Below are 19,905 nucleotides of genomic sequence, written 5' to 3' on the forward strand. Positions count from 1 at the left end.
CATTATACTGTTCTTCTCTGAGAGAAGAAAAGTCCAAGGGTGCTAACTCTCTGGCAGACTTTGAGGAAAGAAATGAGGGGCATAGATGGAGTCCCTGAGAAATACGGACCAGATGATTGCCAATTTCATTGGCAACATCTAGTGGGTTTGCTATATCAACACCGGCAACTCGCAGAACAGGAGCCGGGTCAGGAGAATATTTACCACTCAGTTTTCGTACTTTTTTCCAGACTGCACTCATAGAGGAAGCAGAGGTGATGGTGGAGACATAATCTCGCCAGCAAGTGCGTTTAGCGTCACGGATGACACGGCGAGCGATCGCACGCTTCTGTTTAGAATCAAGGAGTCGCTCTGTGGTTCTATTGTACCGGTACCTGCCCCATGCAGCGCGTTTCAAACGTACTGCACGAGCACAAGCAGGAGACCACCAAGGCACGCATTTCTGAGAATGCCTGCCCGAAGTTTGGGGTATAGAATGAGAAGCTGCGGTGAAAACGGAGGACGAGAAGAGGTGTAAAAGCTCATCGATGGAGGACGAAGAAGGAACCTCTTTAAAAACAGTCAGGTGTGAGTAAAGGTTCCAATTTGCCCGATTAAATTGCCAGCGTGGGGTGCAAAGAGGTGGCGAATATGAAGGGGAAGTAAGAATGATTGGGAAATGATCACTGTCATGTAAGTCCGGGAGAACAGACCAAGTAAAGTCTAATGCGGCGGAGGAAGAGCAAACTGAGAGATCGATGCAAGAGAGAGTATGAGTCCGAGGATCAAAATGGGTGTGAGTACCTGTATTTAAAACATGGAGGGGGTGGGTGGCAAGAAAAGCCTCTAACTGAATTCCACGGGAATCACAGTGAGACCCTCCCCAGAGGAAATGGTGGGCATTAAAATCACCAAGTAACAGAATCGGTGGCGGTAATGACGAAACAAGGAAGGCAAAATCCGGAATAGATAATGCCCGAGAAGGAGAGAGATATAAAGAACAGAGCGTATACCACCTATGTAAGTGGATACGGGCTGCTGTGTAATGCAGCGAAGTATGAATAAATAGCTGATGGTACGGAATATCAGTGCGGAGAAGAAGGGCACTTTCATTAAAGGTCCCATCAGGAAAAGGATCTGAAGAATACAATAAATTATAGCCTGAGATGTGAGAAATAACAGCAGAGTGTAATTTTGGTTCCTGTAAGCAAACACCAACAGGGGCAAACTGGGAGAGTAACATCTGAAGCTCACCCCGATTACCCCTGAGGCCGCGTATATTCCACTGTAAAAAGGCCATGATTGGCAATGATAAAGATACTTGAAATCCGCAGGTAAGGGTTCCTACGGACTAGAAGGGTTAGAAAAGTCCACATGCGGAGGCAGTGGAAAATGTTCAAGCAGCGAAGGAACGGTGCGCTGTGAAGAAAGGAGTTGCGCAGATGGAGCAGAGGAGAGAGAAAGAGCGGAAGGTGGATCAGTGTCCATTGATGGTTTGGTCTCTGCAATATATTCAGAGATTGCTTCAAGTGTTTCGGAATTCAGAGATGTCGTATGGGAGACAATATTGGGAATGGTAGGGGGAGGATGAGTAAAGATTGGAACTGTATTGGACTGTACCAAGGTAGGGGGGGGCGAAAGGGTGGAGGGAACTGGAGAAGCGTGGCAGGGGACAGAAGAGACAGGAACCTGGGAGGTGGCAGAAGAGGAAGAAACTTGGGAGGGAACAGGGGAGGAAGGTACATTACGAGGAGGAGGGTGAACCTCTGCACTTGTAACTGAGCCAGTGAGAGGGGAAGAACTAGGGACAGAGACAGGGAGGGTAAAATGAGGAGGTGGAAGATGGGTAGGAGGTGTTACCGGACCTTTTTTTGACTTTTGAGAAGTAGAGGGACGATTGGGAAGAGGTGTCGTACGAGGTCTCGTCGATACTGAGGCTTGTAAGAGAGAACTCGAAGAAGCGAGATTAGACTGAGGCGTTGAAGTAGGGACGTCTGAGCCGAGGACAGCAAAAGGATTAGATACAGGAGTGATTATGGGAGAGGTAACCATAGAGGTGGGTGTAGAAGATGGGATACCAGAAGTGGGGGGACGTTTTGAAACACGGGAATAAGAAACACGTGGGAGTCTCCCTTGGAGGCGGAGATGAGAAACTGCCATGGCATAAGGGAGACCTTCTGTCTCTTTGAGGTAACGGATTTCCCGCTCGTTTAAATAGACCTGACAACGGCGAGAGTACGAAGGGTGAGCCTCATGACAGTTAAGGCAAGAGGGAGATCGATTGCAAGACGTATTAGAATGGTCATCGGCACCACAGACTGGCCATTCGGCGATAGATCTGCAATATTTCGCTGGATGGCCAAATCGCCAGCAATTTCTACACTGTTGTGGTGTAGGGATCACCTTTCGAACTTGTAACCGATGTCCTGCTATATAAACGGAGGATGGGAGTTCTCGGCTGTCAAAAGTTAAACGAGCCACATTGCTAGGGTATCGTCTCCGCCCACGGGCAGGAAGAACGTAAGTGTCTACCTTGAGGATTGGGAGATCTTGGAGTTCCAGCTGTTCTAGAATGTCGGTGCCACATGTCTGGAAATTTTGTTGAACTATGGTATGGGGCAGAATAACGGTACCACTACAAGAATTGAGGGAATGATGTTTTTCAAGGGTGACAGGAACAGTATCTATATGGGAAAGACGAGAGAGCTCACGAGCCAGGGTAGCATTCTGTACGGTAATGATGCGCGTACCGCTCTTAAGAGCATGAAAAGAAATATCTTTACCAACATGGCGTAGGAGTGCCTTGCCAATACTATGGTCAGAAAGATAGGCAGTAGAGGAAGTTGGTCGTAAAGTGAAGAATTTAGTCCACTGTTCAGTCTGAAACTGAGCGTGGAAAGGTAGTGAAGGACGTGTCGATCGTTTCTGAGAAGAACGAGAAGGTGAAGGTGGAGAAGTATCATCAGCAGGTAATTGTCGTTGACGTTTAGGCGTGGGACCAGAGTTGGTCCGACGTGGAACGGGTCGGCGATTTGAAAATTGCCGCACCGTAGAGGGAGAGGCCGGAAGCATAGTCAGAGGAGAGCGAAGGTCTGATAAATCGAAGGAGTCAGTCGAGGCCTCAGTACCTGAAGCGGGTGAGGAAACAGCACCGGCAATAGGTACAGAGGCATGAGGAATGTCTGAAGAGTGGTCCAAAGACGAGGCGGGGTCAGAACGGGGTGCGGTATCAAGAAGGGGCCCGGGGGTACCAGGTTCATGGACTAGGGCTGCCATGGTTAGGTTACTTCTTTCTTTTTGTTTTTAAGAAAAAAAAAGAAAGAAGAAAAGAAAATAAAAATAAAAAAAAGAAAAAAAAAAGGGGGGACCGGGGAGGGATAGTTCCTAGGAGGAATGAAAGGGCCAGAAATCTCCCTCCGCGCCCAAGAGGACTCGACACCGCTAGTAGCGCAGATGCAGCATGGAACCCGTGCCATACCCTACCCTTCATGCCAGTAAACCAGCAATCTGGGATAGCAACCTCACATCTGCCGAGCTACCTCGGTGGACAAAAGAGAGGGCGGCCGGATATCCGCCACAAAGCATACCTCCTTCAGCCACCACCCCCGGAATCCGAAAGGTGGCTTCCAGAGATACACCCGTCGCCCAAAAGACACCCAAAGCTACTCCGGGATACCGGAGAGGGATCGGGACATCCCTAGGCAATCCAGATTCCACAGCAAACTACGCCACCGCCAAGAAACCTCAACGGAATGGGATGGACCCCGGTGTCCTTTCCCCTACCCAGGAACTAGCGCGCCTGTGGGAGAAATCACGAAGGCTAAAAAGAGGAAGGGCAAAAGGGAGGGGTGAGGAGGAGGAGGAGGAATGGAAAAAGGGGAGGATGGGGAGGATGGGATAGGGGAGGGGAGAATGGGGGGTAATTAGGTTCGGTCTGAGGAAGAAGACCGACAGGGCTAATTCCTCAGACCAAGAGCCTCTTCACCACGCCAAGGAGCCCCCCTTGAAGAGGGGAAAATCTTAAAGAGGCACCAGAAACAGAGGACAGTGGACAGTTATTTTGTGAGACAGGGGTCCAGTGACTCTCAAGCTGGTCCTAGTGGAATTAAAAGGCGGAGAAGGGAAGTAACCCCAGAGAGGGCTTTGATACCTGAAGTCCTTATGGAGGGGGATTCCCCTTCCAAACACTAACCCCAACTCCCTCTCTCCTTCTCCCTATCTTCTAGATGCCATCACCAGTCTTCAACAAAGGTAAATAAAAATGTTAATTTATGTTTATTTAAATTTATTAATAAATTATATTTTTTTTTATTATCACACTGGCCGATTCCCTCCAAGGCAGGGTGTGTATGTAAAACTATAATGTAATACTATCTATAAAATGTATTTTCTTGTGAATATTTTTGGGTTTCTGGAACGGGTTAATTGTATTTCCATTATTTCTTATGGAAAATATTGCTTCGCCTTTCAAACTTTTCGACTTTAGAACTAGCTCCTGGAACGGATTAAGTTCGAAAGTCGAGGTTCCACCGCAATTGGCCTAAAATGGAAGTTGAAGTTGGCAAAATCACCGATGCGTAAATATCGCTGACACAGCAAAATTCGCAAGAGCATAATTTTGTCAATTTTCCATCAAATTTCATACTTTTTGTTTTATTAGTTTCAGAAAAAGATTCTCTACCATTTCATAAGAAAAATAAATTTTTTTTTTTTTTTAAATTCTTGGACCCTGACTGTCACTCTGAGATTTGGCCTCTGGACCCTCAAAGGGTTAATAGAATTCTCTCTCGAGTAAACAGATCAACGAAGAAAGTATGGGAATGTGTAATTATGGTTTAAAGTATGATATACTAGTGACTTGCACACTACAGTGTTTCCTTTTCAAACTAGCAAATTTAACAGACCTCAGTTTAATGAACTTCGAAAATATGGGATGAAATCCATTTGGTCAATCGATTCAGAAACAACTAAGTCCACTGGTTACAGAATTGTCCATTATTGTTAAAATCACAGCAAGACAATCTCATTAATATTTACCACTATCATCATTACCAGCCATCCAATTCCCCTTCCCTTTCAGTCCTTTAAACTGAAGGTTCACTGTACTGTATTTTGATAAAGATTTTTATAAAATTTTGCATTTAAGCAAAAAATCCATGATACATATGATACTGTGGTTATGGGAGATTCTAAAGCAAAATTGCAAAGGTTAGTGGATGAATTTGGGAGTGTGTGTAAAGGTAGAAAGTTGAAAGTGAACATAGAAAAGGGTAAGGTGATGAGGGTATCAAATGATTTAGATAAAGAAAAATTGGATATCAAATTGGGGAGGAGTAGTATGGAAGAAGTGAATGTTTTCAGATATTCGGAAGCTGATGTGTCAGCGGATGGATTTATGAAGGATGAAGTTAATCATAGTAACTGATGAGGGAAAAAAGGTGAGTGGTGCATTGAGGTATATGTGGAGACAAAAAATGTTATCTATGGAGGCAAAGAAGGGAATATATGAGAGTACAGTAGTACTAACACACTTATATGGGTGTGAAGCTTGGGTTGTAAATGCTGCAGTGAGGAGGCGGCTGGAGGCAGTGGAGATGTCCTGTCTAAGGGCAATGTGTGGTGTAAATACTATGCAGAAAATTTGGAGTGTGGAAATTAGGAGAAGGTGTGGAGTTAATAAAAGTATTTGTCAGAGGGCTGAAGAGGGGTTGTTGAGGTTTGGTCATTTAGAGAGAATGGATCAAAGTAGAATGACATGGAGAGCATATAAATCTGATGGGGAAGGAAGGCAGGGTAGGAGTCATCCTCGAAAAGGTTGGAGGGAGGGGGTAAAGGAGGTTCTGTGGGCGAGGGGGCTTGGACTTTCAGCAAGCGTGTGTGAACGTGTTAGATAGGAGTGAATGGAGACAAATGGTATTTGGGACCTGACAAGCTGTTGGAGTGTTAGCAGGGTAATATTTAGTGAAGGAATTCAGGGAAACCTGTTATTTTATATAGCCGCACTTGAGTCCTGGAAATGGGAAGTACAATGCCTGCACTTTAAAGGAGGGGTTTGGGATATTGGCAGTTTGGAAAGATATGTTGTGTATCTTTATACATATATACAGTGGTCCCTCAATAATCGTCCGGCTTGATAGTCGTCCTTTTCAGAAATCGTCGCTTTATTTCGTCCAAACATTGGCTTGCAAATGGTCCGTTGAGTGGCGTTCCACAAGGATCAGTTTTAGGCCCTCTCTTGTTCATAATTTACATTAATGACCTTGATGAAGGGATTACTAGTGACATGAGTAAGTTTGCTGATGATACAAAGATAGGCCGTATAATTCACTCTGAGGAGGATATCAATGAACTCCAGGACGATTTGGACAAATTAATGTCTTGGTCTGAGAAATGGCAGATGAAGTTTAATGTGGATAAGTGTAAGGTACTTGCCCTTGGTAATGAAAATAACCCTCGAAGCTATAATCTAGGTGAAGTAGAGCTTGGTCATACAGAATGTGAAAAAGACTTGGGAGTCATGGTAAGCAGAAATCTAAAGCCAAGACAGCAGTGCCTCAGTGTGCGCAACAAGGCCAACAGATTACTTGGATTTATCTCAAGAAGTATAAGTAACAGAAGTCCAAAAGTTATTTTACAGCTCTATACATCACTAGTGAGGCCTCATTTGGATTATGCTGCTCAGTTTTGGTCCCCTTACTACAGGATGGACATAGACTCATTAGAGAACATACAGAGAAGAATGACTAAAATGATTTACTGTGTAAGGAACCTCCCGTATGAAGATAGACTTAAAGCCTTAAATCTCCACTCTCTGGAGAGGCGTAGAATGAGGGGAGATATCATTGAAGTGTATAAGTGGATGACGGGCATAAACAAGGGAGACATTAATAAAGTACTGAGGGTGTCGAACCAGGTAAGAACCAGGAATAATGGATTTAAGTTGGATAAATTTAAATTTAGAAAGGACATAGGTAAGTACTGGTTTTCTAACAGAGTTGTAGATGCGTGGAACAGTCTTCCCAGTGGGGTGATAGAGGCTAGGACCTTGGGTAGCTTTAAGAAGAGACTGGACAAATATATGAGTGGGAGGGGCTGGGTTTGATTGGTGTTGGGGGGTGCGGGAGTTGTTTCTTGAGTAGCTTTAGGTAGATGTCGTTTTGATAAGGACCTGCCTCGTATGGGCCAGTAGGCCTTCTGCAGTGTTCCTACATTCTTATGTTCTTATGTTCTTATAATCGTCTTTCGTCCTGGACGTGTACTCACGCTCTGAGCTGCCTAGGCCTACCTTCCCAGCCAGTGTGCCATTGTTTACCAGTGAGCGACGGTCCCCTCACTTGTTCATATGAAATATTTCATAATATTCCATTCATTTTAGTGCTTGCAAATGCTAAATAAGCTACCATGGCTCCAAAGAAAGCTCCTAGTGCCAAGCCTTTGGTAAAGGTGAGAAATACGACTGAATTTAAGAAAAACATCATTGAACAATATGAAAGTGGAGTATGTGTGGGCAAACTGGCCAGGATGTATAACAAATCCCATACCCATATCATCCATCGTGGCCAAGAAAAAGGAAATCAAGGAACCTGTTGTTGCAAAGGGAATAAATATGCTGAAAAAAATTAGATCACCAGTACTCGAAGACGCTGAGAAGTTATTATTGGTGTGGATAAACGAGAAACGATTAGCAGGAGATAGTCTTATGACGTCGATTATTTGTGAAAAGGCTAGGCAGTTGCATGACGATTTGGTAAAGAAATTGCCTGCAACTAGTGGGGATGTGAGTGAATTTAAGGCCAGCAAAGGCTGGTTTGAGAGATTTAAGAAGCGTACTGGCATACACAGTGTGATAAGGCATGGTGAGGCTGCCACTTCGGACCAAAAAGTGGCTGAAAAATATGTGCATGAATTCAAGGAGTACATAGAGGCTGAAGGACTGAAACCTGAACAAGTGTTCAATTGTGACAAAACAGGCCTCTTTTGGAAGAAAATGCCAAAGAGGACCTACATTACTCAAGAGGAAAAGGCACTGCCAGGACACAAGCCTATGAAAGACAGGCTGACGCTCATGCTCTGTGCTAATGCTAGTGGGGATTTCAAAGTGAAGCCGTTACCAGTGTACCATTCTGAAAATCCCAGTGTGTTCAAGAAAAACAATGTTATGAAGAGTAAATTGTGTAAGTTTTGGAGATCTAATAATAAGGCATGGGTCACTAGGGAAATTTTCGTCGAGTGGTTCAATGAAGTGTTTGGCCCTAGTGTGAAGAATTATCTCCTGGTAAAGAAATTGGATCTCAAGTGCCTGCTAGTAATGGACAATGCACCTGCTCATCCTCCAAACTTGGATGACCTAATTCTGAAGGAGTTTGAGTTCATCACAGTAAAGTTCTTGCCCCCTAATACCACTCCTCTCCTCCAGCCCACGGACCAGCAGGTCATTTCAAACTTTAAAGAACTCTACTCCAAAGCAATGTTTGAAAGGTGCTTTAATGTGGCCTCAGACACTCACTTGACCTTAAGTGATTTTTGGAAAGAACACTTCAGTATTCTCCATTGCATAAGCCTTATAGGTAAGGCTTGGGAGGGAGTGACTACCAGGACTTTGAACTCTGCTTGGAGAAACTTGTGGCCAGACTGTGTCCACAAGAGGGATTTTGAAGGGTTTGAGGCAGCCCCTGATGAGCCTACGTCACTTGTGAACTCTATTGTGGCATTGGGGAGTTCCATGGGGTTGGATGTGAGTTTGGAGGATGTGGAAGAGTTGGTGGAGGACCACAACGAAGAGCTAACCACTGAGGAGCTGCAAGAGCTTCAGCAGGAAGAGCAACAGATCACAGCTCAGAATCTTGCTGCAGAGGAGGAGGAAGAGAGATGGAATAAAGTGCCTTCTTCAGAAATTAAGGAGATTTTTGAAATGTGGGGTAGGATGGAAAGATTTATGGAGAAACATCACCCTGAGAAGGATGTTGCAAGCCATATCGGCAACTTGTACAGTGACAGAGTCTTGGCCCATTTTAGGGAAGTTTTAAAGAGACGCTAGAAACAGAGCTCTCTGGACAGTTTTTTTTGCGAGACAGGACTCCAGTGACTCTCAAGCTGGTCCTAGTGGCATTAAGAAACAGAGAAGAGAAGTAACCCCAGAAAAGCACTTGGTACCTGAGGTGTTGATAGAAGGGGATTCCCCTTCCAAACAGTAACTCAATCTGTCTCCTCCTCCAGTCTTCCATACACTAAGAAGAATCACCAATAAAGGTAAGTGTTATGCTGTTAATGTTTCATTCACCATGTGCCATTGTATTGTTTTTGTACTACATCTATATTTCATGTAAAAAAATTTTTTGTTTTAATAATTCTGGGTGTCAGGAATGGATTAATTGTATTTACATTATTTCTTATGGGGAAAAATGGTTCGAAAATCGTCTATTTCGATAACAGTCCCACTTCCAGGAATGGATTAAGGACGATGAACGAGGGACCACTGTACTTCTAAACTGTTATATTCTGAGCACCTCTGCAAAAACAGTGATTATGTGTGAGTGAGGTGAAAGTTTTGAATGATGAAAGTATTTTCTTTTTGGGGATTGTTTTTCTTTTTGGGTCACCCTGTCTTGGTGGGAGACAGCCGATTTGTATATATAAAAAAAAAAAAAAAAAAAAAAAAAAAAAAAAAAAAAAAAAAAATTAAGAAATAATAGTCACACGTTATCTGCTCAGAGTTCCTCAACAACCTTTCTGCTTCTCATGCTTGTTTTTCAATTATGTTTCTTATCAATCATCAGAATGCACAGCAATAGCAGAATTGCATCGTTCGTGACCGCCCACACTGAAACTGAGCTGGCAAATATTGCTGCTCTCTTGACTCGCAAATTAAGAGAGTTTTCGAGAAATGATTATTTTTAGCCCAAGGTCTCAGATGCTATCTAAACAATTTTAAGCTATTTAAATTTTTATGGGTTCATCTATTGAATAAAATGCTTGTTTAACTCACAGATCTTGACAGAATATTATAGTTATGTTCCATTTTAATAACTTTTAAGACAAAAAGGCCTCTTCTGTGCTGTAAATTAAGAACACACTCCCTCATGTTTAGTACTCACATCAACACAAAAGCATAAGTGCTTACCTGACTCGTCCAAATGCTTGGTCTTCTGTTATGATAAAGTTTACAATACATGTAAGTATCCAAATGCTGCTCAAACTCTACTTGACTTTTTAGGGTAGTTAATGCACAGAATGTGGCAGCCTCCGTACCACCATACCTAAAACAAAATGTTAGAACATCAAAGATTACAAAACTTGTGATTTCCTAAAACTAAGAAAAAAGAAATTATGTGAAGTATTAACTCCTTAACACATTACATACCATACTAAATAATCTAAAATAATTTCCAAAGTTAATAATCTCTAAAAGTAATAATTCTGACATTGTCAAACTATATTTCAAAATAATATGCATAATATGCAAAACAGCAAATTAAAAATATTCAGCTACATTTCGCAAAGCAAGAACAGTGCAACCCCTTATCTCATTCAATATCAATCAACCAAAAACAAGTTGCCAGTTTAAAAAAATTCTATATAGAAAATTTGGTGCAAAGACAAATTTCAACATATCCATAGGTGCTTTTTGTTCTTTGCTCTCCACATACATTATATTTGGTGATTAATGATGTAGCCATATGTTGAACAGAAGTTGTCAATTTTTTATATTTCTCAACATATTTGCAATTTTTCTTTTCTGTACAACAATAAGATATTGACAAATTTAAAAGGTCTGATATCAGAAGAACTCAGCAAAACCATATGGGCCAATTTTTGGGTACAGAAAATTAGCATAATGCCATTAACACCTGCAAGAAACAGATTGAAGTCGAGTGTTCCATTACAAAAAATTTAATGGTTTCAAATTTATCTGTTGCCTGATTGTTTGGGACATTTTGAGCCATATCAATCTTACAAGCAAAGCCCTTCAAGAGGTTAATTTGAGTATGTTTCAAGCTGCTTTCCTTCTTTCAAAATCAAAAGAATAACTAAAAATTTACATATCATCTAGAGATGATGCAAAAAAAAGTTGATAATCAAACTGGAACATGAACATGAAAAATAATGTTTGATTCGGAATATAACAAAAGTTGGGAAAATAGATGAAATATTTTAGAACAAAAATTTCCAACATTTTAGACAGTGCAAACCAGTCACTGAAAGACAACTTTAAATTGAACATGAAGCAAATCAGTTCCAATTTCTATACAATTTGAATAATGTCACAAAAAATGAATGATAACGAGCTACGTACAAGATGTGTGGTTTCAGAAATTCTGTTTAACATATAGTTATCACAAAAACATCTTCGTTATTGATTTACGTGAACCATTTAAATATTTGGAAAACCATTTTTATGGCATTCTCCTGCGAAAATCTTGTATAACCGGTTTGCCCAACTCGCCTCAGAAACATAAGTCTTACTAACAGGAAGAGATGGCTTAACCTGTGACAGGAATGTCACAGGTTAAGCTCCCTGTGCTCACCCCTAGTGGATGCCCTCCTTGCCCACCCACTGCCTTGCCATAAAATGCTTGCTGCTGAGTCCCCAGGAACAGCTGTGGTTCTGTGCTCTGCCTGTGACAGAGAGACAAACACACACACACACACACACACACACACACACACACACACACACACGAGCTATGACTCAACCCCTGCAGCCACAAATAGGTGAGTACACACACACACACCCACACTCGCCTACCTGGTCAAGCACGTAAAGAAATCAGAAAAAGTGCAAAGGTTTGCGACAAGACTAGTTCCAGAGCTAAGGGGAATGATAAGGTGGACAGAGACATGATGTTCCAGAGATGGGACACAGAAACAAGGGGTCACAATTGTAAGTTGAAGAGTCAGATGAGTCAAAGGGATGTTAGGAAGTATTTCTTCAGCCATAGGGTTGTCAGAAAGTGGAACAGTCTGCCAAGTGATGTAGTGGAGGCAGGAACCATACTGAGTTTTAAGACGAGGTATGATAAAGCTCATGGAGCAGGGAGAGAGGACCCAGCAGCAGTCAGTGAAGAGGCAGTGCCAGGAGCTGAGTCTCAACCCCTGCAACCACAAATAGGCGAGTACACACATATACACACGCATGCACACGCACACGTGCGCACACACACACATGCACACAAACACGCACACAGCTCATGGAGCAGGAAGAGTGACCTAGCAGTGGCCAGTGAAGAGGCAGGGCCAGGAGCTGTGACAACCCCTGCTACCACAATTAGGTGAGCACGCGCACTTGCACACATGCACACATTGGCGGCTCGTCCATAGGAGCTGCAGAGCTGCAGTCCCCCCCCAGATGCTGACTGCCAGACATATGACTTCATCAACCTTAAGCTAAAATAATTTGTAACTAACAAATATATTACAGGAAAAATCTGTTGTATGTTCTTTTCAATGTACTTATAAACGAAGTTTTAATTTTTTGTTGAAACAAGATAAAAAATTATTAAAAATAGAAGTTTATGCAGTACGATAGTATAGCATAGTAAGGGGTACATAGGGCAAAAAGAAAATGGCAACGACAAGTAGGAAAGAGGTGAGAGTTTATAAACTAAGGGAGGAGGAAGTTAGGGTGAGATATAAGCAACTACTGGCAGAAGGTGGACTAGTGGGGGTTAAAGAGAGGTGGGATAGTTTTAAAAATGCAGTGTTAGAATGCAGGACAGAAGTTTGTGGCTATAGGAGGGTGGGTGCAGGAGGAAAGAGTAGTGATTGGTGGAATGTGGTAAAGGGTGCGATAAAAGAGAAAAAGGTCACTTATGAGAGGTTTTTACAAAGCAGAGGTGATATAAGATGGGTAGAGTATATGGAGAGCAAAAGAAAGGGGAAGAGTGGTGAGAGAGTAAGAGAGCAAATGATAGAGTGAGACACTGTCAACAAATTTTGCTGAGAATAAGAAAAATTTTTGGAGATAAACAAGTTAAGAAAGCCTAGGGAGCAAATGGATTTGTCAGTTAAAAACAGAGTAGGGGCATTAGTAGATGGGGAGCTGGAGGTATTGGGTACATGGCAGAAATATTTTGAGGAACTTTTAAATGTTGACGAAGAGAGGGAGGCAGTAATTTCATGCAATGGCCATGTAGGTATAACATCTTTTAGGAGTGAAGAAGAGCCAGAATTGAGTATGGGGGAGGTGCACTAGGCATTATGGGGAATGAAACTGGGTAAAACAGCTGGAACTGATGGGATTATGACAAATGTTAAAAGCAGGGGATGATATAGTGTTGGAGTGGTTGGTAATTTTGTTCAATAAATGTATGAAAGAGGGGATGGTAAACAGGGATTGGCAGTGTGTGTGTATAGTTCTTTTATGTAAATGGAAGAGGGACAAAAGAGTTGTAAAAATTATTGGGGAATAAGTTTGCTGAGTATACCAAGTAAAGTGTATGGTAGGGTTATTATTGAAAGAATTAGAGGTAAGACAGAGAGCAGAATTGCAGATGAACAAGGAGGCTTTAGAATGGGTAGGAGATGTGTAGATCAAGTGTTTACACTGAAGCATATATGTGAACAGTATTTAAAGGTAGGGAAGTTTTTATTGCATTTATGATAAGGTGGATAGGAAGAAATGTAGCAGATGTTACAATAGAATAGGTAGTAAGTTACTAAGTTTTTATGAGGATAGCGAGGCTCAGGTTAGGGTATGTAGGAGAGAAAAATTACTATCCAGTAAAAGTAGGCCTTAGACAGGTATGTGTAATGTCGCCATGGTTGCTTAACATATTTACACATGGGTTGTAAAAGAAGTAAATGCTAGGGTGTTGGGGAGAGGGGTGGGATTTAATTATGGGGAATCAAATACAAAATGGGAGTCGACAGTTACTTTTTGCTGATGATACTGTGCTTTTGGGGGATTCTAAAGAACAGTTGCAAAGGTTAGTGGAAGAGTTTGGGAGGGTGTGTAAAAGAATGTACATAAGAGTAAGGTGATGAAAAACTGGATATCACATTGGAGGGAGTATGGAAGAAGTGAATGTTTTCAGATATTTGGGAGCTGACTTGTCAGCTAATGAGTTTATGAAGGATGAGGTTAACCATAGAATTGATGAAGGAAAAAAAGGTGAGTGGTACATTGGGGTATCTGTGGAAACAAAGAACGTTATCCATGGAGGCAAAGGGAATGTACGAGAGTATAGTGGTACCTACACTCTCATATGGGTGCGAAGCATGGGTTGTAAATGCTGCAGCGAGGAGGCGGCTGGAGGCAGTGGAGATGTCGTGTCTAAGGCCAATGTGTGGTGTAAATATTATGCAGAGAATTCGTAGCGTGGAAATTAAGTGGTGGTGTGGAGTTACCAAAAGTATTAGTCAGAGGGCTGAAGAAGGGCTGTTGAGGTGGTTTGGTCATTTTGAGAGAATGGAACAAAGTAGAATGACTTGGACTGGGGAAGGAAGGCCAGGTAGGGGTTGTCCCCAAAAGGTTGGAGGGAGGGGGTAAAAGAAGTATTGTGGGCAAGGGGCTTGAACTTCCAACAAGCGTGTGTAAGCGTGTTAAATAGTAGGAGTGAATGGAGATAAATGTTTTTTGGGACCTGATGAGCTGTTGGAGTGTGAGCAGGGTAATATTTTGTGAAGGGATTCAGGAAAACTGGTTAGCCGGACTTGAGTCACGGAAATGGGAAGTACAATGCCTGCACTTTAAAGGAGGGGCTTAGGACATTGGCAGTTTGGAGGGATGTCTAAACTGTTGTATCTGAGTGCCTCTGCAAAGACAGTGATTATGTATGAGTGATGGTGAAAGTGTTGAATGACGATGAAATTTTTTCTTTCTTTCAGTATGTATGTATATATATATATATATATATATATAAAGGGTTGGAGAGAGGGGGTAAAGGAGGTTTTGTGGGTAAGGGGCTTGGACTTCCAGCAAGCGTGCGTGAGCGTGTTAGATAGGAGTGAATGGAGACGAATGGTACTTGGGACCTGACGATCTGTTGGAGTGTGAGCAGGGTAATATTTAGTGAAGGGATTCAGGGAAACCGGTTATTTTCATATAGTCGGACTTGAGTCCTGGAAATGGGAAGTACAATGCCTGCACTTTAAAGGAGGGGTTTGGGATATTGGCAGTTTGGAGGGATATGTTGTGTATCTTTATATGTTTATGCTTCTAGACTGTTGTATTCTGAGCACCTCTGCAAAAACAGTGATAATGTGCGAGTGTGGTGAAAGTGTTGAATGATGATGAAAGTATTTTCTTTTTGGGGATTTTCTTTCTTTTTTGGGTCACCCTGCCTCGGTGGGACCCGGCCGACTCTTATAAAAAAAAAAAAAAAAAAAAAAATATATATATATATATATATATATACATATATATACATGTATATATTGTACAGTGGACCCTCGAGTTTCGGCAGCATCAACTTTCGTGAAATTCGACTTTCGGCAAGTTTTTTGGGGCAAAAATTGGCCTCGAATTTCGTGATTAGACCTGTGATTCGGCGACCGTCCGGTACCCGTCTGCCTGTCACCGCGCACACCAAGCCAGTCTCCTACACCATTCACGCTCACTGTGCCATTGTTTACCAACACGTGACCATTACCCCGGGTGTTCATACATAATAATCCATTGTTTTTTGTGATTACAACTGCTAAATAAGTCACCATGGGCCCAAGGAAAGCTAGTGCAAGCCCTTTGGTAAAGAAAGTGAGGAACACGATCGAATTCAAGAAGGAAATTATTGAAAAATATGAGAGTGGAGTGCGTGTTACAGAGCTTGCCAGGATGTATGGCAAACCCCATTCAACCATCACTTCGATTGTGGTGAAAGGAAAGGAAATAAAGTGTGCTGTTGTTGCAAAAGGGGTGGATATGCTAACAAAAAGGAGATCACAAATCCTCGAATAAGTGGAGAGGTTATTGTTGGCGTGTATTACCGAAAAACAGTTAGCAGGAGATAGTGTTACGCAGTTGATAATATGTGAAAAGGCAAGGCAGTTGCATGACGATCTCGTAAAGAAAAGGCCTGCAACAAGTGGTGATGCTTGTGATTTTAAGGCCAGCAAAGGTTGGTTTGAGAGATTTAAGAAGTGTAGTGACATTCACAGTGTGATAAGGCATGGTGAGGCTGCCAGTTCTGACAAAATTGCAGCTGAGAAGTTTGTACAGGAACTTAAGGAGTGCATAGACACTGGAGAATTCAAACCCCAACAAATGTTTAATTGTGACGAAACAGGCCTCTTTTGGAAGAAAATGCCAAAGAGGACCTACATCACGCAGGAGGAAACGGCACTCCCAGGACACAAGCCTATGAAGGATAGGCTTACTCTCATGTTTTGTAGTAATGCTAGTGGGGATTTTGAAGTGATGCCTTTACTGGTGTATCACTCTGAAAATCCCAGTGTGTTCAAGAAATACAGTGTTGCCAAGAGTAATTTGTCTGTGATGTGGAAGGGTAACAGTAAGGCATGGGTCACAAGGGATATTTTCCTAGACTGGTTTAATGAAGTGTTTGGCCCCAGTGTGAAGAAATACCTCCTGGAAAATAAACTGTCACTCAAGTGCCTCCTGGTAATGGACAATGCTCCTGCTCATCCTCCATTCTTGGAAGAGCAAATAGTGGAGGAGTTTAGTTTCATCACGGTGAAGTTCTTGCCCCCTAATACAACTCCTCTCCTCCACCCCATGGACCAGCAGGTAATTTCAAATTTCAAAAAACTCTACACAAAAGCAGTGTTTCAAAAGTGCTTTGAAGTGACCTCAGATACTGAATTCACCCTAAGAGAGTTCTGGAAAGATCACTTTAATATCCTCCATTGCATAAACCTTATATGTAAGTCTTGGGAGGGAGGGAGTGACTTCCAGGACTTTGAACTCTCCTTGGAGAAATTTGTGGCCAGATTGTGTAGAAGAGAGGGATTTTGAAGGGTTTGTGGCTGACCCTAAGGAGCCTATGCCAGTTGTGGAAACTACTGTGGCATTGGGGATGTCCCTGGGGTTGGAGGTGAGTGGTGAGGATGTGGAAGAGTTGGTGAAGGACCACCCGGAAGAGCTAACCACTGAAGAGCTGCAAGAGCTTCATCTGCAACAGCAACAGATCACAGCTCTGGAAACTGCTGCAAAGGAGGAGGAAGAGAGATGGAGGAAGGTGCCTTCTTCAAAGATTAAGGACATTTGTGCAAAGTGGACTGAAGTGCAAACATGTACAGATGAACTTCACCCTAACAAAGCTGTTGCAGGCCATATTGGCAACATGTACAATGACAGTGTTGTGTTCCACTTCAGACAAATCTTAAAGAAATGCCAGAAACAGAGCTCTCTGGACAGATATTTTGTGTGAGAGGGGTCCAGTGGCTCTCAAGTTGTTCCCAGTGCCAGTGTCTCTAAAAAACAAAAAAGGGAAGTAACCCCAGATAAGGACTTCATACCTGAACTCCTAATGGAAGGAGATTCTCTTCCAAACAATAATGTACACCTTCCTCCTATCCCCTCCTCCCGTCTTCCATCCACCCAGAATTCTTCAGTAAAGGTACAAGTGTAATGTTATTATTTTTTTAAATGCATGTACTTGATTTCTGATTGTTTTCAGTATGTAAATCTTTATTTAATTTGAAAAAAAAAAATTATTTTAATATTTTTGGGTGTCTGGAATGGATTTTTATTTCATTTCCATTATTTCTTACGGGAAAATGGTTTCGAGTTTCGTGAATTTCGACTTTCGGCAGGCTGTCTGGAACAGATTAATCGCGAAACTCGGGGGTCCACGTACATACGTACGTACGTATGTACATTTTGTGTGTGTGTGTGTGTGTGTGTGTGTGTGTGTGTGTGTGTGTGTGTGTGTGTGTGTGTGTGTGTGTGTGTGTGTGTGTGTGTGTGTGTGTGTGTGTGTGTGTGTGTGTGTGTGTGTGTGTGTGTGTGTGTGTGTGTGTGTGTGTGTGTGTGTGTGTGTGTGTGTGTGTGTGTGTGTGTGTGTGTGTGTGTGTGTGTGTGTGTGTGTACTCACCTAGTTGAGGTTGCAGGGGTCGAGTCCAAGCTCCTGGCCCTGCCTCTTTACTGGTCGCCACTAGGTCACTCTCCCTGAACAATGAGCTTTATCATACCTCTGCTTAAAGCTATGTATGGATCCTGCCTCCACTACATCTCTTCCCAAACTATTCCACTTCCTGACTACTCTGTGGCTGAAGAAATACTTCCTAACATCCCTGTGATTCATCTGTGTCTTCAGCTTCCAACTGTGTCCCCTTGTTGCTGTGTCCAGTCTCTGGAACATTCTGTCTTTGTCCACCTTGTCAATTCCTCTCAGTATTTTGTAAGTCGTTATGTCCTCCCTATCTCTCCTGTCCTCCAGTGTCGTCAGGTTGATTTCCCTTAACCTCTCCTCGTAGGACATACCTCTTAGCTCTGTGACTAGTCTTGTGGCAAACCTTTGCACTTTCTCTAGTTTCTTTACATGCTTGGCTAGGTGTGGGTTCCAAACTGGTGCCGCATACTCCAATATGGGCCTAACATACACAGCGTACAGGGTCCTGAACGGCTCCTTATTAAGATGTCGGAATGCTGTTCTGAGGTTTGCCAGGCGCCCATATGCTGCAGCAGTTATTTGGTTGATGTGCGCTTCAGGAGATGTGCCTGGTATTATACTCACCCCAAGATCTTTTTCCTTGAGTGAGGTTTGTAGTCTCTGGCCCCCTAGACTGTACTCCGTCTGCGGTCTTCTTTGCCCTTCCCCAATCTTCATGACTTTGCACTTGGTGGGATTGAACTCCAGGAGCCAATTGCTGGACCAGGTCTGCAGCCTGTCCAGATCCCTTTGTAGTTCTGCCTGGTCTTCGATCGAATGAATTCTTCTCATCAACTTCACGTCATCTGCAAACAGTGACACCTCAGAGTTTATTCCTTGTCATGTCGTTCACAAATACCAGAAACAGCACTGGTCCTAGGACTGACCCCTATGGGACCCCGCTGGCCACAGGTGCCCACTCTGACACCTCACCACGTACCATTACTCGCTGCTGTCTTCCTGACAAATATTCCCTGATCCATTGTAGTGCCTTACCTGTTATCCCTGCTTGGTCCTCCAGTTTTTGCACTAATCTCTTGTGTGGTACTGTGTCAACCGCCTTCTTGCAGTCCAAGAAAATGGAATCCACCCACCCCTCTCTCTCTTGTCTTACTGCTGTCACCTTGTCATAGAACTCCAGTAGGTTTGTGACACAGGATTTCCCGTCCCTGAAACCACGTTGGGTGCTGTTGATGAGATCATTCCTTTCTAGGTGTTCCACCACTCTTCTCCTGACAATCTTCTCCCTGACTTTGCATACTATACATGTCAGTGACACTGGTCTGTAGTTTAGTGTTTCATGTCTGTCTCCTTTTTTAAAGATTGGGACTACATTTGCTGTCTTCCATGCCTCAGGCAATCTCCCTGTTTCGATAGATGTATTGAATATTGTTGTTAGGGGTACACATAGCGCCTCTGCTCCCTCTCTCAGGACCCATGGAGAGATGTTATCTGGCCCCATTGCCTTTGAGGTATCTAGCTCACTCAGAAGCCTATTCACTTCTTCCTCGGTTGTGTGGACCGTGTCCAGCACCTGGTGATGTGCCACACCTCTTCGTCCCTCTGGAGCCCCTTCTGTCTCCTCTGTGAACACTTCTTTGAACTCTTGTTGAGTTCCTCACATACTTCACGGTCATTTCTTGTTGTCTCTCCTCCTTCCTTCCTTAGCCTGATTACCTGATCCTTGACTGTTGTTTTCCTTCTGATGTGGCTGTATAACAGCTTCGGGTCAGATTTGGCTTTCACTGCTATGTCGTTTTCATATTGTCGTTGGGCCTCCCTTCTTATCTGTGCATATTTGTTTCTGGCTCTACGACTGCTCTCCTTATTCTCCTGGGTCCTTTGCCTTCTATATTTCTTCCATTCCCTAGCACAC

General features: G+C 42.9%; 1 protein-coding gene across 4 annotated transcripts in view; it reads right to left on the reverse strand.

Annotated features, from left to right (window-relative positions):
* The window catches only part of Ptp99A (Protein tyrosine phosphatase 99A), a 727,568-nt gene that overhangs the window by 33,191 nt on the left and 674,472 nt on the right, over positions 1-19,905 (reverse strand). For all 4 annotated transcript variants that reach the window (XM_070090786.1, XM_070090785.1, XM_070090787.1 and 1 more), the window contains one exon: positions 10,100-10,235. In XM_070090786.1, the coding sequence (XP_069946887.1) occupies positions 10,100-10,235 (136 nt within the window). The remainder of the gene's footprint in view (positions 1-10,099; positions 10,236-19,905) is intronic.

This window comes from Cherax quadricarinatus, chromosome 33 (genome assembly GCF_038502225.1).
Source record: "Cherax quadricarinatus isolate ZL_2023a chromosome 33, ASM3850222v1, whole genome shotgun sequence".
NCBI lineage: Eukaryota > Metazoa > Arthropoda > Malacostraca > Decapoda > Parastacidae > Cherax > Cherax quadricarinatus.